We start from the raw sequence: 24,555 nt of genomic DNA on the forward strand, positions 1-24,555 counted from the left end.
GTTTCCATTTAAAATTTTGCAATGATGAAACACTTGACACAATCCACTCTTTACCAACAAAGCTGTCCCGAAATATTGAATAATTTTCACTGCCCCTATCGTCCCTCGTTCATATTGACACTCGATAAATAATTTGGGTAAATACTTTTTGTCCTGTTTCACTCTTTGCATGTCCATACAATTGAAAAATGGGGACATAAAAGCCCATTGTCCTCATGCCAAAATTACTGCATGGGAAAACCTCCAGGTGTTCATACCCCGTGAAATTGGGGGAACTAAAATTCAATGACTAGATTCTGACGGAGTGTTGTATTATTTTCAAAAAGTTTGTATTCATTTTCATTTTGTTGAAAATCAATTACGGCTAGGAAAATACGAGTTGTTTAAATTATCCATCCATTTGGTCATTTGTCCTCCATATTGGCAACATGTTTGGATTTTCAATTTCGAGAGAGAACAAAGGAAATTAATACAATATTGTGCTTAAAATTTGGCATTGTTGACAGGTTGTTAACAGTACAGTATTATTTTACATTCAAACAGTGGAGTCTAGTGGTGAAAAAGCCGTTTTTAATGGGAATTAATTGATTGTGGGAATAATCAATCATTTCTCGAATTATTTTCCGGTCTATTTATATAACTATATAAATATATAAGTACATAAATGTTTGTCACATGATACGTCATGCAATTAACAGACCCAGTTGCATCAGTAAAAAAAATAATAAAAATATTCGTTTTGACGTTGATGACAAAGGGATGATGCCCACTCCCACAATAAACTGGGAATGGGATAAAGCACACTTGAGCACGTATTCCTGGTGTGTAAGAAGGAGAAAGTGACCGTGACGGTTCAGCCTCTGGCTGGAAATTGCTGTCTTATACGGCTTTGTCGCCTCTATCCCCAGCTACCCTTGTCCAGTGGACGACGCCTCGGGTAAATGAAATTTGCAGAAAGCACACGGAATACATGTAGGATGACGATGAGTCTGGCAGCAACAGAAACAGGGATAAAAGACTTTATTTCATTGTGCGAACAGACGTTGAATCGTAATGTTGAATCCCTCGTCTATTGTTGTTTTGTGAGAAATTTTCGTTGTGTCTGCGGTTTATATTGACCGTGTGGTTAGGCTATTCCTGATTTTTCTCACAAATATGAAGTTCTGTCGTGATACTTTTCACTATTATTAGAAAGTGGAGATTGTTTAGAAGAAATCGACTCGGAAAAGTATTTTGTCAGACAACTTTATTATATTGTGCATATTTATTGGATCTTTGCTTTGTGGTACGACGGGTTCTTTTCTCTCTCCATATTCTATTCACTTGGCCAAAGGACAAATCCATCTTGCTCTCAGTTCAGGACTCTATGTACTCCCCAACAGATATGGAATTCATTCATATAAAATATGTTTCAACTCCCCAGAAATAGTCGGGCAGGTGCACAAGTGAATGCTTTCTTCCGTAATTTTTGTTTCATACAGCATAAGCATCGGTTCTTTAACTTCAGAGTGATATATGGAGTGCTTCAGTCATGGTTACTAACAAGTTACTTGTATACCCATGAGTATACCTATACATATGAAAAAAATGTAACAGTGGAAGTGTGTCACCACAAGAGCCATAGAATGAAACTATACCGGAAAGCAAAATATTTTATGAGGTCACAATTCCTTTGCGTTGACTCTCAAGGTGTATTATCGTGGACGTCAGTTCTAGTTGGAAAAATGTGGATTTTTTCCTTTACATCTTTGCCAACGAATTTCCAGTTTTCCGTTTGGCCTTTTTTTTCGATTTTTCACTCACTCGGCCTCTCGCCTCCTCATATTTCTTCCCCTCCCCTTTTTTTTTCTCTGTCACCGTTATTTTCTTCGAATTGGTTGCATCTCAATGTCGGTCTCACTGGGCATACGGAGCGACGATGGGGAAAATTTATTCGTCGCAGGGCGTCTCTCCCATTTTCACGCTAGTCTTTATGCGATGCATCTTGTTATGAAATTGGTTAATGGGAAAAATCCGTGATTCAGGTTGGACAACAACGGGTTCGACAAGTGTAAGGGAAGACTGGAACTTTGCTCATGATATTTAAATGATATTATAATTAGAATGTTGCATCGAGGGTGGAGTCAAGATTTTTTTACATTTCTCAAATAATTCCCTACTTTTCTCGGCTATAAATAATCTGTATAAAAATTATACAGTAGAGGATATAAAATGTATAATAATATACAAAAATTCTCGTCTCACGCTAGGATCGAATTTAATGAAGACAGTATGGGCCAGACGAATTAAAAGATCCACCCACTTCATCGAATTTCAGACGAGCTTGAAAGCTCTTCACCACCCCAATCGCATTCTTCCACACCCCCGTGGATATCATCAATCGCATTCTTCTTCTAACGATCTCCACTGAAATAGTTGAGAAATATTTTTCATTACAATTTTTGGAATAGCAGCCGTACCATTGGCGCACGTTCCTCTCCGAGTTTATGTAAATTTTTCTTGGTCCTTGCATAGAAAATAAAAAATAAAAAAATTCTCGGGACTTGGCGTTGAGCTAGAAGAGACGCAAATCGTCTAGCTGAACGAACAGGGCAAACTCCACGTGCGGCAAGAATGTGGAAAAGACAATTTGAAAGTTTTCTATACAGGTAATTTAAACAAGCGAGAGCATTCTTCCGTTGAAGATTGAAACATCCCTCCGCAGCCCCCTCCCCCTTTCGGTTGAAAATCAACTTTCTCATGGTAATATCCTTTTTGGCTTTTCTGCACCACGGAACCCATACTTTTACGATCTCTCATGGTCGCTACTATATTCCTCATGAAATTCAAAGTGACTGTGATGATATTTCACATGTCATGCATTGTAGTTTGTGGTCTATCGTAAAATTCAGTCTGCAATAAAGGGTGCGGTGTCCTCCCGGAGAAAAAATAGATTTTTGTTCAAGAGATAATATTTCTGATATATTTTCCATGGAACGGGGAGAAGAAAAAATATTATGCCCTGCACGCAGTAAAATTTTTAATATTTCAAAATATTAAATATTTTCTTCCGTCCAGAATATTAACTATTGGCGGAAATTTTTTTTTGTCTCAGTGCAGGGACTTCCTCGAGTCCTTCAGCAAAAATATTGACCTGCGATTTATCACTCGCGAGGCAAACTAGTGACTGATATGCCCTTATCCCCCTCTTGAGGGTTTGTTTTTTTATCCACCACTAGATAAGCAAGACGGTAACGGAAACAAGGTAATGAGATTAAAATTGAAGATGAATGACCTGTTTATGCTCCGAGCCATATGAATTTTTCGGCTTGTTGATGGAGTTGGTGGAGAGGACTTCCGCTCAACTACACGTTCAACCCTTGGAGTTTAAATTAGTTAAATGATAAGTTTGCCGGCGGGGTAGTTGGGGGGCTTATAAATATATCTGGTAATCTTCCCCGGTAATGAGTGTTGCGTGTTGTATACGGGGCAAGTTCATGAGGATTAACATTCGCTGGGTATAATGAACGTGGACTTTTACGTACTGTTCTTTCGTTTTGAGAATACAACTGATGTTATTAACCGAGGTGATGTTAGCCGAAGATCAAAGAGAAACCGGGGGATAAAGCCGTGAGTTTATAATTCGTATGAAAAAACTGTAATTTCCTGGGTAATTTAATAATCCTTAGACGAGGGATATTGAATTATATTCGGGTAGACGTAAAAAACACTTGATTCATGGAATAAGTCAACTGCATCCACTGCATTCACTGAACACGAAGAGCTGATTTAATAGCGATGAAATTTGGAAATGAAAACATGGGAATGTGGAACCAGTGCATTTTACATTTGCCAATGGTATTTACGTAAATTTGGCTGTCAAATTAATTCGAAACTGATACAATTACAGTTGAAATGCTTTAGTCCAAACCGCACACATCATTGGTCCTACCAAAATCGAAAATTGGTGAAACATTGAACGGGCTTTCATTGGGCCGAGTGTATCTATCTATATTTTTCGTTCACTGGTGAAAAGTACAATCGCGTTGGGTATAATCGACTTATCGGGTATACGTGGAAATTTGCTTGCATTTATGTACGTGCCGTTGGCAGTTTCGGGTTGATTAACTGCGGCGAATGAATTTACTCAGAGTGGGCGATATGCCAACGGATTTTCCGAGGTACAGTGAGACCGGGGTCTATATGCCATTGGGAGAGTAATTTTTTTAGATGATTTGTGACTCAAGTGATACCAAATATTGAATTCTATCTGCGTCAGAACTGTTGATTGATTAAATTGGGTGGATATTATAGTCTCCATGAGTCATTAATTAGAGGGCAAACATTTTATTTTGTTTCGTAGGAGTGTCGGTAATTGGTGATTAGAGAATAGAGCCCTTAAATGGTTCAAGTTATTGATAATTCAATTTTCTTGTTATAACTCTGATATTGGAATTTAAAAAATGGGACTTCAATGTCGGTCCGGCAACTGCGTGGAGGAGATCTCGTACAGTGAACAAACCAGATGATAAATCCAAATCCTCCCCCGAATAACGAGATAAGCGTAAATGCTCCTTGAGGATGAAAACCTTGAGGATAGGGAGAAAACAATTGGAGTCGTCCTTGGAAGCGCCAGTCCCTCGTTCCAAATGTTTTATAGCCATTCTCATGGAAAAACTGGGCATAAGTTTACGAGCATCTCAGACTGGAGATGAATTTTCCGGTAGGATGGCCGCAAAACTGCCATTGTGAGTGATTTGAATGAGATAATAATTCCACTCGGTAGGAGTTTAAGCCGTTGTATAAGCCATCATATGATTCAACCAATCCCACAAATTCACTTTCGAGGAAAACTTTCCACTACATGAAGCTAATTTATCACACTCACTCTTCTGGACAAGGAATTCCATTGGATTTTGCCGAGTTGCAGTTGGTGAATCGAGAGTGAGATAAACTGAAGCTTGAAAGGGTTGAGACATTCGGGCTCTCGAGAAATCAACTAGCATGAGGCACTCTACGTCGGCCATTCCCCCATCGTTTATTCCAAACGTTGGCTACAGTTCTCCATCTTTTCCCTCCGAAAAGTTGGAGAGAAAACTTCCCGACGCCGAAGGATATAGAAAGTTTTGTCTTTACTTGGTTCCACTGAATTCACTTACAACAAATTCAAACGTCTCGGGACAATTTGATTTCGAATGAGTGGAATCTTCGGACCTGGAAGTCATTTCCGGGCGGGAGAAAAATTAGAGAATTCTGACGGTCGATCTCTCAGTTTTTTCCATTATTCGAGGCACGGAGAGAATATTCTGGGGGAAATTCTGGTGCCAGATCTACTGTGTAGATGAGACTGGACCGTATCTACTACTCTCAAGGCGAATAGATCCGCTCCACTCTCCTCAGTATTTTTTTTTGTTTTGTTCCTTTAATTTTTCATAAGTACAGAGCCCTTTATCATTGTGAATGCGAGGTTAGACTTTTATGTATTCATTTCCATTGATTTTCCGAGGAAACCCCCTCTCAGATGTTCACCCCAGAGACTCCTGAACATTCAGCCGAGCAACTATAATATGCTTCGCTAGATTATAGAGTTATAGGTGGGATGATCATAAACAGTGATAAGCAAACTTTATACAACCCAAAGAGGATCAGCAACTGTAAATGAGCATAAGTCTGGAATAGTAATAAATATGGAATATGCTATAAAGCGTTAAAAAATTTCAAAATTCAAAGCGTTCATTATAAAAATATTTTTTTAATATCGTAAAGGGAAAGATATTTATAATTTTTAGAATTCAGAAGGTGCCTGAGTTAATTAATTAATTCTCTCTAATTAATTACATTTCCCTGTACAGCAGTACCTTCGTATTGTTCTCGAAAAAAAATTTTTAGTCTTTCCCTTGACCGAAATTTCTCTGCACCACCACCTGAGTTTTTCAGTAATTGTTCTCCACCAGTTCTCCGTTTGTTCAGAAAAGTTCTTGCATTTAATCATGTATTTTCCAGCAATTTATTTTCAACTTTGTTCGTGTGGTCACGCATGCACTTGCTAACCACACAGCTACATTGAGCACTACTTATTAACTTTCTTCAGCATAGCTCGCTCTCTTCTGCTAGTAAAACGAACCCTTTGGACTTATCGAAAATGTTCATAGCTCATAAATTATTCGTCGACTAAAAATATTCGTTTTATTCAATACTGATCGATTATTTATTTTACAAACCACTGATAACTTTTGTGCACACTGAGCATCGCCTCAACAAGCTCACATTTTAATATTCATAACTACACCATCAACATTCGTGCAAAATGAATCGAATGAAGTACATGAAACATGGATTTACCAGAAGGACGAACTTTAAAAGTGAAGAGAGCACGCGACCATGTGTGCACGTTGTATTGAAACTTTGATGTGACACGAATGATAACATAAACCAGCTGGGCTTCCATACAACCCACTGAATTTCCATTTACATTTCACTGAATATTTCAATAAAACTTTTTTCAAGGGCTTCGCCAAAACTTCACCGAAAAAATACAATAGCAGGTGATATCAAAAATTGGAATTGCCAAACTGACTGACAAAACTCTTAAATAGACAAGGGAGGGGCGTCTTACAGCTTTTTCAAATTAATTATTATACTAATTTACCGAGGAACACGAGACAACTGAAAATAACTGGACCTGTCGACTAATTTTTCTAAATTTTTTTTTCACACGCCACTCGAAAGGGCGGGGTAATGCTCTCTTAATTAACGATTCATTAACGATTTACGGTTGTGTAAAACTATCCACGTGCCGTGTTTAAAGCAAATGCGTTTTCCATTAAATATTAATATGCTGTTCGTCATACGTCATTTCCGTCAATGTCGCCATCGCTGGGGGAGTGAAAAAGCCCGAGTCGTCAAATTATCGATAAAACGCCTTTATCGTCGTGTCCTCGATGATGAGTCTACATTGATCATTATGCAGATGGTTGACCACCGCGATTTACCCGCCCCATGCGAAATGTTGACTTCCATAGCGTTATCAACAATATCAAATACAATGTCTGCTCATTAATTAATTTTCAGCATTTCCATTATTCGTTGCCATTTCAATATCATGTGTTTGAAACGGTTGTTGATGAATCGTTCATCAGCGTAACAAAAGAGTGTAAAATCGGTACCATAAAACATTTATTTATTTATCTCGTTCGATAATGAGAATCAATATATTCAACTGAACTCACGTGCTAATATTACCCGAAATCGTCTATCAGTGTATACGCAATTTATTCAAGACCCAACATCGAAGTATTTTTTATGATCATATTGCGGGCTCAACGATAATTTATTCGTGTTCAGTCATATCATGAAAATAAAACGCTCGACGATAAAGGGATACAGGCAGGGGGGGAGGGGGGAAATGGCTTTTGTGGAGTCAATGTGTATATGTCTATAGCTACATTGGCGTTTGTTAAGGGAAAGTGGCTGGCGTGACATGAGGCAATTGTAGTTTGAGTTAGAGGTAAGGGTGCGGCGCCGGCAATCTATTTCAACGCTGTGGCCAATCATCGTTGCTAAACAGTTGGGCTAACTTCGAACGGGTTATTATGCAGTCTAAGTTACCAAGCAGCCATTATTTTTCCATAGGCATGGCTGGTGGATACGCTGGAGGGAAAAAATGCAGTTCAAGTATCGTTATTTCATGAATTTTAACGCCTGAATTAACTCACTCGGGGAACATTTTTTTTCCCCCGTCAGGGAAATGCAGGGGAAAATTTATGAGCGATCTGGGGACTTGTGGGGGGAATTGTCAGTCAGTAGTGCGGGGTAGGAGCATTCTGGTGCTTGAGAAGTGTCGAAAATTTGTTGATAGTTGAGCAAAGAAAAGGCGAAGGAGCCAGTTGACAGGGGAACAGATAGATTTTTCCTGTGAAAATGTGTTGTTACCTCATCACCAATGAGACTGGACGACAGCGGGGCTAAAACATCACACGTAACATGCCTCGAAATTGTACAACACGTGTAACACCCCAGTCTTGTGACACGTGTACCCATAAAAGCAACTCACCTAACCCTCCGTTTCGCTAGCCCTGGGTCTAACGAATTTGCAATATCCTGCGGGTGCACCTATACTTTCTAGGCTATTAATGGGTTTTATAGCTATTTTATGGACAGTGTAAAAACCTAATGGTCAGACGTTGCTGTTACCAATTGACCACGCAACTTGAGGTGAAATTAAAGAGAGTAAAAGTGACGGCTGAACGATAGTTAGCTGTCCACCAATGATTGTTGTGATAGAAAAGCCACTTGGGATTGAAAAGAATTGGTGCATTCGATATTCCCATAGATTATCCCCCTCCCCTATCGCAATTATTGTATGACACTTCAATAAATTAGTTTGCGCGGGAAATTACGAACCGAACTCAGGTAGCATGAAAGTGGAAGTTGCAAAGTTCATCGACAGAAGACGAATTTGATTGATTCCTTGGTTATTAGCTTGCACTGGGTGGATGCGAGATCCATCAAACCTGAAAATTACGATCGATCAAGTGCTCGATAACCGCAAATTTGTATTAAATCGTAATGAGACAGGTTGAAGCCACAGGCATACCCCGAATTTTCGATAGGTGTTGTTGTCGATCACCTCGGGTAATGCTCAAGAATTTCAATGGCACGGTGGATGGGCATAACTGCGGTTCACCGAGAACGCGAAGAATCCCGAAGATGTTCGAAGATGACGCATCGCTTACGATCTCCAAAATGAAGCTCGGAGGAAAATCATAAGATAAACAATGGGGCTGTACCAACAAAGTTGCACGAGCAGGGAGTTTAGTTTGGCAAGATTATCTTCTCTCCCCGAAGTTTCCGATGTTAGGAGCAACATTATCTTTAGAATCTTATATACATTTAATGCCCAATATCGCGCATCTGGGTCGTTGTTTTATGAATAAATTTTCACACCGGTGTATTATTAAAATTCTTTTGGTGATTACGCTGACGATCCGTGATTATAAATGAGATGGAGAACGTACTAATATTAAGGGAAAGTCTTGGGGAAAAATACCCTTTAATTTCATTGGCATGGGAGTGTTTTTTTTGTGAGAGAGAAAAAAATTTTTTTTTTTGGATTTTTTCATATCTTAGGGCCTCAGCAAGGTGGAGATCAATAGTTGATCCTAACATCTCCAGCGTTTTGATATTCGTATTGTTCTTGCTTCAATGGGAATGGGTAATGTGGAGCAGTGAAATGTGCGCGTTGAACTGGATCTGACGTAGGAAAAATTAATCTCTTCAATATTGGATATTTTGCCTCTTTTCCCGGTGCTTTTCAGAAATATGATAGACCCAAGGGGATTGGGATTATGTAATCATGTAATATTCTTTTCAATACTACTGTTCGGGATAACCGTAAGATTATTATTACTTTTTAATTCTAAACCGACCGCTGTCCGGCGAATTGGAGAAAGAACATTTTCTTGCTTATTTTCTTGCTTATTTATGACGGAGAGACAATGGAGTGAAAGAACTTCTATAAAATATAACACGAAAATTTTAATCTCTAAATCCTTCCAACCGAATATTTTGTCAGAAATTTTCACAAAAAATATTCCCGTCAGCTGCTATAATTTTGAAAAGCCCTCACCGCAGTAAACGTCCCACCGGATTTTCCATACGTTCAGTCCAGAATATAAATAAAAGTTCGGAATCAATCAATCAATTTATCTCTGCGATTCTTCTCCCCCGGAATATCGATATCTATAGTCAATCTCGGCAAGTGTTCAGTCATGTGAAAAGAGAACGGAAAAACCAGGCCGCCTGGGTGAATACTGGCGCTCATAAAGCTAGCGATATTTTCCAAGCGAGTACCAATTGATTCTGGCTAGCATCGAAATTGCGCGCACACACACACATACACATTTGGTGGCCCCTTCTAATAAAGTCCACATTTCACCCTCATATCCTTCCCAAAGAGTTGGCGAACACAGGGGGATACAAATGAAAGGCTTTCACCGATAGAATCGACGCGAGTGCTGTGGAAGGTATAGCACTAGCAGCGGAAAAAGTCTATGAATGGAGAAGTAGAACTGGTGATGGTGGTGCAGCCTCCTCTGGGCTGTTTCACCAAAAACCTCGCTGAATGCTCGCCAACATACTTTTCAGAATCTCCAAGGTAATCCCGTTGAATTTCCGGATCTATATAATTTCCAGTCGATCGAACAGACACGATGGGCGTTTCTCAATGCCCGGTGTTCATCCTATTCGTCGCTCGTTCATTCTCAGTATCAAGAAATTCAGGGGGGAATGAGGGGGAGGGAAAAGAATTTTGGTTACTTTGGCTTTATCGCTGTTGTTACCCAATACGTATGGTGCAGCTAATTTTCATGGCCCAAAAAAGCGCGGAACTCATTCTCTCCCCCGAAAAGGACGATGAAAAATTAATGACCAAAAGAAAAAGGCAATTCTACGTTTTCCAAATGATTTTTAAAAATAATTGAAAAAAAATAAAATTCAGTGGAAAGAATGGGTGAATAAATGAGTATCGTATTTCATCTTTCATGATATTCTGCGGAATTTCATTACAATGTTGGCAGGATATTACAGGTGTACTGAATGAAAGCAATTTAAATCAACTCCATCCTGTTCAACATTGACTTTTCATGAGCTGTGGAAAGAAAGCATTCCGAATGGCGCAGAGCTTTTCACATTCCCTTCAACATTTCCTCAGACGAATTTTCCACGTTTGAAAGGAATTCTTTTCACTGCTAAAACATCTGTGATTGATTTTATCGAACTACTTCGGCTTGAGAGGCTGTGGTAGACCAGCGAATCACACTGAATTCATACAGATCAGGGGAAAAATTATCATTGATGTGAGGGAATATCGAGTGATATGTTTTGGTGGAGAATATTGTCAATTGACAAATTGCACTCGACGAATTGCACTTCTCGCTCTGTTTAGGACTTGAAAATTCTCGTAAGACTGTTCGAAGTACCTCGGTCGTAGTCTGAGTGGCGAATCAGATCCTCGGGCACAATGGAATATACTTATCCTCGATTTTAGGAGACGAGAAACGCTCGGAATATTCGATGAATCCCAATTTGTGGGAGTGGGTGTAATGGGTTTCAATAACTGTTGTAATGAGCCAATCATTCGCTCATCACATTCAATAGCTCCAGGTAACTGGGTCTTTTATACTTTAGGTAATGGGTCATTGCGTTGGTTGAACACGAGCACTGAGCAATTGGAGAAATTGATGATTTCAGCCATTTTGGAATTATCTATCGGGAATGGAGGACGGATTTCGGGAAATTGCAATTCAAAGGACCTCATAGTGTTTGATAATATTCAAGTTCAAATGGTGAACGGATTTAATGAGAGGGACATTAAGAAGTGTTAATCATTTTAATTAGTCTATGAGGCTTGAAATTGAAAAATTAATGGGAAATAAATGGATAGAGCGATTTCTCTCATTTTTGCTCAGATTGAAAAATTTGAAAAACGAATTCTATTTTTGCCGGGTGAATCCTGAGTAAAAGTCATAAAAAAAAATAAACCGGATGATCCTTTTTTATCCTTGTGGGCATATTTCCCAGTCCAGGACACCCTCTTAATTTTGAAAGAGCATAAGTCAACGGGAGCTCATTCGCATTGCAGACATCCGTTAAAATAGAAAAGTGTGAGGGAAAAGTAATGGAGCACACATTTTTTTCTCGCAACTGAAAATGTTAATGAGTTTGGCAGGACTGGGATTGCAGCTACAGTAGTGAAAAATTTTACTCCATAGGAGTGTTATACGTATTTCTACTCAGTGGGTTCTCTTCTCCTTTCACATTTTATCCACTTGTCGTTGAACAGGAGAACGACCGGTGGTCCTGTTTTCACAAGCATCTCCTCGGCTACCAGAACGAGGAGAGACAGAGAGGAAGTAAAACCCTATTGACTTACCCGTAATCAGTTTAGCAATTTCAGTTACGGCAACGCATTGCGGTATTGTCGGAGAAGTTAGCTATATGAGTACATATCATTAAATTTTGTGGAGCTGTGTAATTGCATTCAGCTATAATCATGAACGAAACATTTATGCCGGTGCTGGGGTCTTTATTTAGAGCGAAAACAGAATGTTCCTAATGGAATTGGATTTTTCTCCGATTTATTTTCAAAAAATTACTTAATTATTACTGAAAGAATTATTTCCCTCTCGATTTTTCATTTTAACTACTCGCGGGGCTGTTCATTTCTTCAAATGGATTCACTCGCAGGGGAATTATTTCCGAATGAACATCATTATAATTATTAGATGTATAATTTTACTCGTTTGCGTACTGAATGCGTCGATATTACCGACGGAGAGCTGCTGTAGGTAGAATACACGGAGCTGTGTAATTGGATTGAATTAGCTCCATGAATTGTTGAATAATTTTATGATGTTTATGAAAATATATGAGATAACCCGCACCCAGAGGAAAATATCGTAGATTCTACGGAATATATATTTGTGGAGGAAAATAATTCTCTTCAAAATTTTTTGCACTCAAAGCATTGAAAACAAAATTATTATTTGGGTAAAAAGAATATCCTTTGACGACTTTTTATTTCATTCTGTCAAGGGGTCGAGGAGTGAAATATTATGATAAATGTGAGGGTCTTGGAGTGACACATAAACCCTCTGTGATATTTATCTTTAAATTTCAAATAATCGGGCTATTAAGTGTGGTCATTAAGTGGCCAGTTAGGGGTCACATAAATGAGTGACAGGGGGACATGATGAGCCTGCGTATAAGTCAACTTGGGATCAGTGCCCTGGCAATCCATGGTGAATTTCCTAAATTCACAAACACCATGAACAGCTTGATTTCGACATTTATTGCGGCACAAGCCATCATCAATAAATAAAACGCCCCGACGCTGTCATAAATGCTCTGATGCGCTTCTTATCTTGGGGGTAATAAAGGCTTTCTGTTCGTGGGGTATATCCGAGAATTCCCGATCTTTTATTCACTTTTTACTGATTTCTGGAGTAATAAAATGAGGCTCATGATTTTTTTTATGTGAAATAAACGATGCGTGGAATCTCATAGTATCTTTATCTCGCCGCTTTCTTATTTTCATTTCTCCAGATTTAGAGAAAGAACAAGTCCAATGTCCGGAAGTCCTTTCGACTATTCAAGTAATTCGGGTAATTTTTATTCCCGGGGAAATCCTCGTCTGGGTTTATAGATTAGAGTGAGAGGTAACGTAGAGTGCAGGGAGAAGATAATAAGGGTAAAATTACGGGTTTAGTCAGACCGAGCCGGAAAGAAGTGAGGTGCGAGGAGCGGAATTTTCAGAATCATTCATATACCTGGGCTTGAATTACTCAACAATCGGGGGACTGAAAAAAATTCAATTATCAGTTGTCAATAATTCAGCGATAAAACCGAGCATTTCGTGAAAATCGATAAATCTGACAGATATTCCAGTGAAAATGTCTCTCGCTTGGAAACTGGCGAGACTCTCTGATCGATTGCATCTCGTAACTCACTCTCAGCTATTCAATAAACAAGGACACAACCGTATCCAGATTTTCCCGGTAATATTTTCCGCTTCCACCACTTTCCCCAATAATTCATAATCGACTTTAATACTCACCGACAACGTTGAGATGAACAAAATGACTCATGTGCGGTGTAGTTGAGACTTGGCACTCGTATATACCGCTGTCCCGCAACTGTGGAAACTTTATTTGTAGCGTCCAATCGTCAGAATGAACGTTGTGAATGGCACGAAATCGCTGGTCACTGGTGTACGTGTAACGTCCGAGTGTCAGCAGATGAATGTCTCTGTGTCTCACCCATGACACTTGTAACGCCACCTGCGAACATGCACAGGTTACCAAAGGTTATATTCGCTTGACAATCGAAGATAAATTGCCGCCACCGACATTCGTTTGTCATTCTATATTCCCGTGATAGAGGTGGCGGAAGGGTTACGAGGGGAGGATGAGGAAAAAAAATGTTTCAAAATAAAAATCCATAAATTCGTTGTTATCTTTTTCCACTCTCGGTGTTTTCTATGCAAATTCAGCACTTCTCCGCGATAATTTTTTACGATGCGGAATTTTTTTGCTTGTGGCAGGGGAAAGGAGAAGTTAACGCTGTCGACGTAAAAATAATTTTGCGATTTGAGGGCCCAGGGGGGGGGGTGAGGAGGGAGGCGAGCTGTCGTGATCTATAATTTTTTGAGGAAATTGACGGTGAGACGTCATGGAACATATTAAACTCAACATTTTATTTCACTCTCCGTGGGAAATAAAATTTTCAGGATTCCCAATACATCTGTACATCAGATTTCACGAGTGGTTGCCTCCCCTTCCACTCGCTCCTTCTCACTTTTGGTGGAGGAAAAAAATATCCGAGAAGCTAAACGCGCGTTATCACTTTGAGCGAGGGGACTTGTTAAAGACAACATGTGAAAATGAGATATGTGTGTACAACACGCGCAATATATCTCATTTTATTCATCTCCCCGCTTTGCAGGTTTCCTCACTGTATAAACCCCTCTCCCTCTTCACTCCGTTTATATATACCCTCAGTCAGTTCAGTCACAAAGATACCCCGTGGGCGTACTTTCATCCCCTATTCCCTCACTCATAACGCCGAGAAGAGAGGGAGAGAGAGAGAGAGAGAGGGTTGTCTCTTGCTGAGAATTAATAGGGTCTCTCTGCATATCGTTCCGGAGTTAGCATGTAAAGTAATGGAGAAACGGTATCTCACCGCTAGTGTGATAATTCGACTCGTTCAATCCTTTGGGAATTTTTGCGGTTTGATGTTTTTCTGTTCATTCAGGGGAGAGAAATTTCTGGGATATATTACTGAGAGACAAGACACACAGTTCATGGAGAAAAATATTTTAAATAAACTAAATATTGTTCTCCATTAGAGCAATTTTATTCTAGAGCAGTTCCCCGCACATAGAGTAAAAATAAATAACAGGGCATAAATGTTTACGAAGTTTTGAGATAGAGATGAGAGAACGGCGGGTCATAATAACCTTCTATTCCACTGTGGAATAATTTTTAATCGCAAATTTCCCTTCGCGTACTCATCCGCGAATTATCATTGAAAATTTCTCTCGGTGCGGAAATCTTCAACAGTTTACGCTATTCGCCGCTGTCTGAGTGCTGCACGATAGAAAATTCTGCACTTTGAACTGAACGTATGAATTTTCCTGGCAGAGAAACTAAAGTCAGTGCTTGTACCACAGCGCCCAGTGCGTTGGCGAAAATTAAATTAGCTTTTAGAAGCGTCTGGCTGCTATGTAAATGGTCTTGTAGTTACGTGTGACTAATTATTATGAAGAGTGTAATTGGTTCATGAATATATGCTGGAATATTCTTGGGATTGAATAACGAGTCACGAGGTGTATACACCACCAACGTCGAAAATTTATTGAATGTAATTTTTTTCAGTACAAAATAGTACAAAATTTTCTCTCTGCGCAGCGACTCATAGACTTTTCGAATTGTTAAATAAGCATTTTTTATTGTGGGTTTATGGAAGTGAGTGCTAAAAGCCGCAGTTCCTATTTGAATAAAAAATGTCAATGGAGTGTAGAGCATTACCATAGAAAATGGTGGCCATTATCGTAAAAAATATCGCATTATGAAAAAATACTTGTGCCAAGTGCGAATCCGAGAGAGATAGCAAAATTTTTATAATGATATTTGTCGTAGTGCTCAATGCGCTTCACAAAAAATGTTATAATATAATTGTAGTCATCTTCCAATTTGGCTTTTGATCTTCTGGGATCATCCAAAAGCTCAGGAATGTTGGGAACATTCTTCCAAAGATATTTTTCTGTCCGACTGGCCACTGTCAAAATTCCCGGAATGTCGTCGAGTCCAACTAAATATTTTCTCACTGCACTGACAGCAACATGGTGGAAGCAGTGAAGAATACATCAGCGATTTTTACGAGCATTCTCAGATTGTCTATTCCCACGTAACGTAACTTCTACAATGTTTTATGGGTCTCGGTGCAATGTCTATGTTATCCCGAGAAAATCGACACTACAGCATAGTTGAGGAAGCCGACAGCGTTGTGCACCTGCGTTGAAGATGCCCGACATCTTGACATTCTAGTGGTTCATAAAATCGTCGTACATTTTATGATCATAGCGAACTGTATGGTGGATGGTTACAGTCTTATGCCGATGTTGTTGGCATGTCTTGTTATATAGGAGTTTTGGATTTTCCGTGGATACATCACACGGTGATAAGCCATTAAAACCTCGAAATGTGTTGGGGGGATACATCGGTTTAGTGCAATATCAATAAACCCTCAGGAAGATACATGAGCTCGTTGATAACCGGCAAATTCTTCCTTCATTTTTCCCTCAAGTAGCCACCTTGATGGGAAAAATAGGAAAATGTGGGAATTTTTACTGGCGGAAAAATTGGGAACGTTAAAACGAAAATTGCCACGGAAATGGGCTTTTGCGGTGCGCTGAATCCGGAAAATACTCTTTCTATGGAATAATGTCTAATAAATAAAGCTGCTGATCAATTTGGAATGACGATGGAGGATTATGTGACCCAATTGTTAAACTTATGATCACGTAAAGTCACAGTAACACGTACTGCGTCTTAGTGGCCGGCTGTGCGGTACGGCGGTGTGCAGCTTGACTTTAACTACTGAAATCCGGAACTCAGAGTTTATTTCTGGCAAGTTGTATTGTTTTTTCAAGGAATATTTTTGTTTATTTCAATATTTCATTACCTGACACTCAATGAGCCTTCAATCGTTACACGACAGTGCTGAGTACCATTGAATTCTCTCCCTCTCTCGAAGTTCGCGGTGATCGAGTAAATGCTGTGACCCCTTTCAGAAGGGAATTCACTCATTTTTGTGATGCATCGCTATTTTTATGCAATTAAGGGAAAAAACGAAGTTATGCCTGCCAGCAGAGACAATTTGATTACGTTATCCTATCCTCACTTTGACGGGAAAAATTGCTCTAGCGTTTGGTAGTAGAGGGCCAAATGACGGTCGGCTGGAATGTTACTAATGAGGTTGGCGGAAAATTAATCCCCTTCGTCAACTTTCACCTACCGCCTTCTGATAAAGAGAGGGCTGACACAAATTACACCTAGTGGAATGAAAATAGAATTTTTCTCTAAACAATTTTTTCCCTCACCAATTTTGAGTAAAACTCCTTCCATAATTAATAATATTGGCGGTGTACAACCCCCAGGAAAATCGATTGTGCTAGTCGCGATCTATTGTCCCGTATCGAATGAATTCAAGAATATTCAGAGACACAACGTCGATCCTTTTAGTTTTTATTCCACTTTACACTTGTTCTTTCCTCGTAATTCATCCCCAAGTTTCATATCCCAACGGAAGTTCATCGTTGTTCGATGGGAGTTTCTGGAACATCCGGTGATGATAAGCAGAGAAACATCCAACTCAGAGTACCTGATATTGCTGGTATACGCGATATATATTCCAGAAAAGAGGAAGTGAGGAGACAGGGATATGGAGAGTGGAAGGAAAGGAAGGCGGATGACAAGAGCCGTTGCAGTTTCGTATCGTCCAGTTAACCTCCCTCTCGGTGTCTCACTAACATACTGTACACCCCAAAACGCTTTGTGTATCTCGGCACCGTTACATTGCTGTAATTTATGATTGTTGTTCATTATCCAGTGGTTTTGAAGTCACTGGAGGTGGGGACGTTATCACGTTGTGTCACGTCAAGTGCGTTCAACACTAGAATTAAATTTATGTCTTACAGAGATCTGAATTTCAAATGTCCGGTGTCAGAGAGAATCCTAATCATCTCAAGTTGAGTTATACTGATTTCTCTAATCCATTGCTGTGTCACAGGAATTTTTCTAGAAGTCATTTTGACGTTGTTGTCCTGGCAATTTTTATTAAATATTCTGTTGGTGTAAAATTCTTCAACTGTGTACCCGAGTTAATAGTTCGCCGCAATTATCTGCGATCCCTGCGGTGTAGAATGTGACTAAACACATGGGCTGCATGAAAATGTCGTAATTGCTATATTTACCCTCCATTAACCCCTCACGAACTGTGGCTTTCTCTCACCAAACGCAGTATGCACTCGATACGACTCGATTTCGATAATTCCTGGAGAATGGGGCACAGCAAATTGCAGCTGCAGTACTCCGTTCTCCAGGTTTTTTTCCAAGTTGGAGAAATTTTAGCCGATAACGGGGAAATCTACTGCACCACTGGCGTAATTTTTGCCAGAATTCGTCCTGGAGATATGGACTTGTCAGATGAGTCAACATATAGAATTATATTTCCCCATTATTCGCTAAAATTTCCTCCCCGTGCTCTCGGTATTTTTAAATAATCTAAAATTCAATTGACCCAGAAATAACACGAGAAAAATAGCAGTGGGCGAGTACAAAGGTAGTGGAGAAATGTAGAAGAGGGACTAAAATGGATGTGCAGGAAAATGAGCGCCTATGACCAGAACGACAGTAAAAGGTGTGGGACGGGAGCTTTCAATGATAGATAAAGGGAAATTCCGCGGGAAAATTAGGGGCACTGGGAAAAGGTATGAGTGAAAATAGAGAGAGAAATTGAGGTTCTGGGAAAATAGAAATGACCGTTGAACAAGCTATTCTACTCCCTCGGAATCTCTATCGATCCCCGCACCCCATATGCCCACTTGTCCCCCTCAGTTTTAATTGTCGCATACCTGCAGGGGCTCTAATATTTTTCATTTCCTTTCGTAATATTCAAGGACGGAGCTTTTTGAAAGAGCCGTCCATTCATCCATCCATTCGCCGGGTCTTAAAGAAGATGTCAGCCATGAGTTAATGAATCGACCGACAGTGACGCAAGAGATAACAGTTTTACATGTCGCCGTGCAGGCGGCCGATTTACGGTGGCCAATCGATGGCAATGTTTAGGTGTATTGTCGAACAGTGGTCTACCGCCTGCACACCCTTTCGCTCGATTGGTCAAGCCGTGCCTAGCCCTTTTCCCATGATCTCGCGCTGAGGAGGCACTTTAGTATTCACTGTCCCCAAAGTGCAAACCATTACTGCAGTTTCGGTCGCAGTAATGGAAGTTCAATATCGTCAGGGAGCTTGTGGTGTAGTTGCCAATCAGTTAACTGGCATTGGGATACTTGACTTTCGATCAGGATTATTAAGTTTTAAGGCCGATCATGAATGGAGTTAGAGGTGTGATGATAGGGTGATGGAATATTGGGTCTCACGGGGATTGTATTTCGCGCACTATTTCACCGAGACGAATAGATAGTCTCCACAGGGGTCAAGCATCTACAGGCATTGGAAATTATTTCCATTCCTACAACTCTTCCGAACTTCTTTGCGAAGTCGTCAGGTATTTGATTTAAATTCCCCCTGACCACGCCGTAAATACCTTAAGGCCCTGAATTACGCCCTTAAATATATGTGAATTGAAATATCTCGGCATTTAATTCGGCTTAAACGAGTCAGTACATCCCAGAATTCTAATTTTGAAATTTCACGAGGCACTCTGGATAATGAAATCTCCCTTCGACGAGGTAAAGCTGTGAGAAAAAAGAAATAAAATGGAAAGGTGGATTGTTCCACGGCGGGCTCTACGGCATTTGCCGTGAGTAATGAAGATTGAAAAAAATCCTCTTCGAGCTACGGATGGCATCCATTACCACCGCAGCACCGATAGAACACGTCCCTGGGTATAAGACAATGGTCTCGATTTTCAAATTGGTCCTAAATTCTTTATCCGATGAATATTGCGCTGGAATCGTCACATCCCAGGTAACTGATTTTTTTTTTTCGGGATTCAACAACAATAGTAAAGGGAAGAATTCGAGAAAGAAGCCTTTGAATAATGGATTTCGTGGACTTCTTTCCCCCGAGGTGGTCTTCCTATTAGAGTATAGAATAGTAAACGACTAAATTTCAAAGCAAACATTGGCTCGACTGGGACACCCCATCTATTTTCCCATATGTGCTGTTTCATCTATTTGTTTACAAAAAAATTTGATCCCGTCATTGTATAAAACCTCAATCAGCCGTAATTGAATAATTACCGTCTGAGCAGACTCGGTGGGTTTTTCGTTCCACAAAAGCATAAATCTCATTTGTGGATGAAAAAGCTACCTCATGATTCGTAATTGCGTTCATTCATGCATTTTGGAAGAGAAGCATTATGGATTCTAGTCGCTCGCTAACTACCACTTTTTTACTAATGAAGCTTTGTATGCGACATTTTACTCGCATTCGTTATTCGTGCAGAGTTTGTATTTTTATGCAACATTTGAATTGAGCCGTCCAAACTGCTGAAGTTATAAATTTCGGGCTGGAGGATGATTTTGGGAGAAATTCATTCGTTGGGGAGTGAGAATTTGATGTTCAGTCGGTCCATTACGATCCCAATTACCTTGTAATTTTGGATAATCGGGACAATTAATTATTATGACTTGAAAGGATTTTTATAATCACATGAAGCGGGCAATTCGATGAAAATCATGATTCCGTGGATAATTACGTAATTTTTCTCCTGGAGCGGTTATTTACCAGCGCTGGGCTGAAGCCATTCCATATTCAGTAGCCGGCCAACTATGACGTATCCGGTGTTACAGTTTATCGCAGCGGCTCCTGCGCTCCAGTCGAAATAATTACCCATCAGTACCGATCAATGTCACAGCTCGTCTCCACTTCTGACCCACATCCCAGCTTTGAGCTGTGCTACTCACAGCAACGCTGGCGAAAAGTCGGGCCTCGTGACGAGTATGATATTTGACAATTGCATCCGGGAACTGATTCCCATGTGTCCGGCTTCATTCATTAATGAATCACTCAACGCGCTCAAGACAATGATTAATCATGAATGCCTATTCACTGATAGTGACCGAGCCGGCCCGCTGCATTCATCAAATTCAGTTAATTAACAGACTACTTTTGCTGACCAGCAAAAGTTGACCTGTCAATTTTTTTACGCGTCATGCTGCCTCTTTTAGTTGGACAAAAAATCTCTGACATAACCGATACACATCACCTACGGTTCCCAAAAGTGCTCTCGCTGCAGCTGTTCACGTTGATTTACGTTAATTGACGGTTATCGTATGGTGAAGTGTTTATTCCGGGAATTTTTACTAAAGGAATTGTTCTTGTTAATTTCGGGAATTCAATTGAGTTGAAACCGAGAGTATAATTTTGCAGTTTTCCCAGAGAAGCTTTGAGGATCGATTCTCCGAATTTTTCCATGTGAATTTCGACGATTCTGGATTCCATAATTCCCCTGTATCGATTTCAGCCCCATCTAAAGCTATAAATAAATAAATATCTTCTTCCTAACTGTCCAAGATGAATAAACCAAGTGATTTAGGGTGCAATGAAACTATTGCTATTGAGAATAGAAAGTGTGAGGTTCAGAAGGGCTTTTGATGGCTCCCAAATAGGACGTTAAAGTGTGGAATATTTATCGATATTGAATATTAAAGGAATTCCTCACAAACAGATAGAATGAACCCTGGGAATCGGAAAATTACCGTACGTGTGGCAGCGAGGTTCGAACCAAAATGAGTGGCGAGAATCGAGGGTGGCAGTGGAAAAGGAGGTGGGGATGGGAAAATAGAGAATAAGGGTGAACAAAAGCGCGGCCAGAGGGATTAATGAAAATTTAGTGAACTGTACTCGGTGGAATGGCATGAGTGCTTTTTCATTGGGATACCACACGATGCTCTCACAGTTTGAAATTCACTTGCATGCAGTGGCTCCATTTTTCATGGGGTTTTCAGTTTATTTTCTAAGTGGTATCGACAGCGCATGTACCAACCCAAACAGAATATTCGCCCTCAACTGCATCAAGAATTTATACAAATATTTGTTAAGAAAGTTGCACGTCGGACCTTCGAAGCTATTTTGTCCCCTTTTTAATTATTTTATTTCGTTGTCAATTTCATTAATTCATTTATCATGTACTTTTTTAAATGGATAATTATTTGATGCTGATGTTCAAAGCGATGGCATCAAAACTCTTTCCCCCGAAAGTTAATTGAGAGAATCGACGATAAGTCTTCCGGTATTTGACTAGTCCCCGTTGAGCATTTCGACTACGGTGAACACTTCTCCACAAAGGAGATAATTGCCTCATTACCATTATCGCAGTATGTGCGTTGGGAGAATTACTGTCGCTCATCAAGCAACGTCTTCCGGGTGTCACAAAGACTTAGTCCACTTTAACAACGGAAAATAGTGGATTAAATAGGTCAAAGCTGGATAGCCGACTGCAGGGGAATTACTCTAATTATTTTTCGTCGTCAGAATACTTCGAGCTATAGAGTGACTCCCGAGGGGAAAAGTGGATCCAGAAACTGCACGAAGAAGAAAATTTGATGAATAATTATTCAGATAATCGTAATAAATTTTCTGGTTGGAAGTGCAATTATTTTTTCAAACTAATAACATGAGTCAGATAAATTCATGAAGATAAACCGACCATTCGTTAATTTTCCGAGTTACCCAGGGGATATCAGGGAAGGATTTGGTAAAAAGTTTTTCCAATTGAGTTGGAAAATTTTGTTTGGAGGATTTACTTATTTTTTTGTTAATGATTTATTTGAATCTATATTTTCTCTCGTTTATGGTGCGCGGGGTTCCCCTCTCTGAGTGGATTCATTGTCAGTTACGCCGTTGGAAGGGTGAAAAGGGCAGTTGACGAAAGTTGGCAGCCCTGCCTTGCTGCGGGTTTACGAGTTTTCCTAATTTTCATTCAAATCCGTTTAAACTGTTCTAACAAAATGAAAAACGGACGGAATCCGGGGAGAAGGTGAGAAAGAAAATAAAGGGGGAGTGGAAAACCATCTACGTCTAGTGGGTATTTTCTTGAAATTACGGTGTGTTGGACTTTAGTCCCGTCTCGAATTTCATTGAAGATCCTACCCAGAAAGTTTATAGCCCTGGAACGAATGTAGAGTTGCGCACACCTCTTCGTTAAAATTTGAAACGGAAGTCTACCATAAAAGTCTCGTCACGAATGTTTTATGTACGAACTGGTATATTACAGGTATTAACGAAAAATCATAACCACGACCCAAGTGGAGTATATAAAGTGGTATTAAGTGCATTCTCAACCCCAAGGAATTCGCCTGGGGTATTACCAATCGATCAATTGAGAGAATTTATGTTTATCAGAAAATAAAACGATTTGTTTTTAAAATCATTATTAAATGAATTTTTGGAGGTCACTTCCTATCATCTTATTCGCTAGGATATGCTGTATATATCGCGGGGAATGCGCTTCGATTTTAGCCGATAAATCCCATTGGGAGGCAATAGTGCACATCGTCACTCGTTCGAATTTCACGCAAGATCTACTGCAGCCTGACCGTCGATGATAAATCATAAAATGTCGAAATTTCAAAGGTTATTGGCGGCCCTGAGAGATTGCGCTCCCGGAATTTATCCGGCAACATTCGAATTATAAGTGGAATGTCAAATTTTTAATTGGTAGGACTTGATGGACTTTAATTGAATGATATATTCATTGCGGAAAAATGAGGGAATATTCGATCGTTTAGATCGTCTCTTGTCTCCATTAAATTCCGAAATAAATCACTAACTTGGCTGATTTTCTCCTGAGTTGAAATCTCTTAGGGGAAATAATAAAAAGGCATTGAAATGAAATGTTGGAGTGCAATGAATTGCTTTTCATCATTTTTTCAAGCCATTGTCAAGAACTACTGATGGCAATTGAGTGATGGCAAGCGTGTACAGCACGTTGTGACGTGAATGTACATTATCGATCTTCCCCCTTTCAAGTGAACTCCAATCGACGGTTAGGGGTTACAGCTGGTAGCAGCCTATATAACACCAACAGACAGAGCCAATGGTGAAGTAGGTAGACAGAGGATAGAGTTTATGTGCCTTCCCATCTCCCATCGTGACTTTTTTCACTGCAAAAGAAACTTGATCCCACCCTATTTCTCTCCTTTTTTTGTCCCTCGACCTCGCTTCCTCTCTCAATTTTTCCCTTCTTCCTCTGATTAGTGGATCTCCACGGGTAAATTGAGCGTATTATGCGCAAAAACTCATTAGGCCACAAGGATTTCCAAGCCAACTCCTTCGAGTTAGGTGGGATGTCAGATAAGAACCTCGGCTTCACCGTCGATTTCCCCTCTCTTCTTGTGCCACTTTTTTTTTTCAGTTACAATTTTTTCCCCTCTCTTCACAAGCCTCTCCTGTTCTTTCCCTTCACAGCTCGATGAAAGTAACTGATTCGGTATTTAACTTCGTTTAAAATTCGACGGGGGATTTGAAAAGTTCTTACAATTACAATGAAAGTGCTAAATTGTAAAGCGTAAATTTAGTAATTGCACGGCTATGGGAGAAAAAAAGTTGAAGAAAAATTGAACAAGTTGAGAAATCGTGGAGGGGAATATCTAGGTATTTTCACCCTATGTTGAGGATAAAAATGAGAGAATCATGGTCGATGTTTCTCTGCTGACTAGGAAGAGTTATACGAATCGTCGAAAATTTCTCCCGAATTTTCACGTCCAACGATTTAATATTTGTAATTATGCCAATTTTAGGTAATCCATTACAATTGAAAATATACATA

The 24,555-nt window shown here is 39.8% G+C and overlaps 1 protein-coding gene across 2 annotated transcripts in view; it reads right to left on the reverse strand.

The window, feature by feature from the left end:
• LOC135169738 (uncharacterized) overlaps window positions 1-24,555 on the reverse strand; it is a 154,014-nt gene that overhangs the window by 32,703 nt on the left and 96,756 nt on the right. For both annotated transcript variants that reach the window (XM_064135004.1, XM_064135003.1), the window contains exon 4: window positions 13,595-13,817. In XM_064135004.1, the coding sequence (XP_063991074.1) occupies window positions 13,595-13,817 (223 nt within the window). The remainder of the gene's footprint in view (window positions 1-13,594; window positions 13,818-24,555) is intronic.

This window comes from Diachasmimorpha longicaudata, chromosome 15 (assembly GCF_034640455.1).
Source record: "Diachasmimorpha longicaudata isolate KC_UGA_2023 chromosome 15, iyDiaLong2, whole genome shotgun sequence".
NCBI classification, from domain to species: Eukaryota; Metazoa; Arthropoda; class Insecta; order Hymenoptera; family Braconidae; genus Diachasmimorpha; species Diachasmimorpha longicaudata.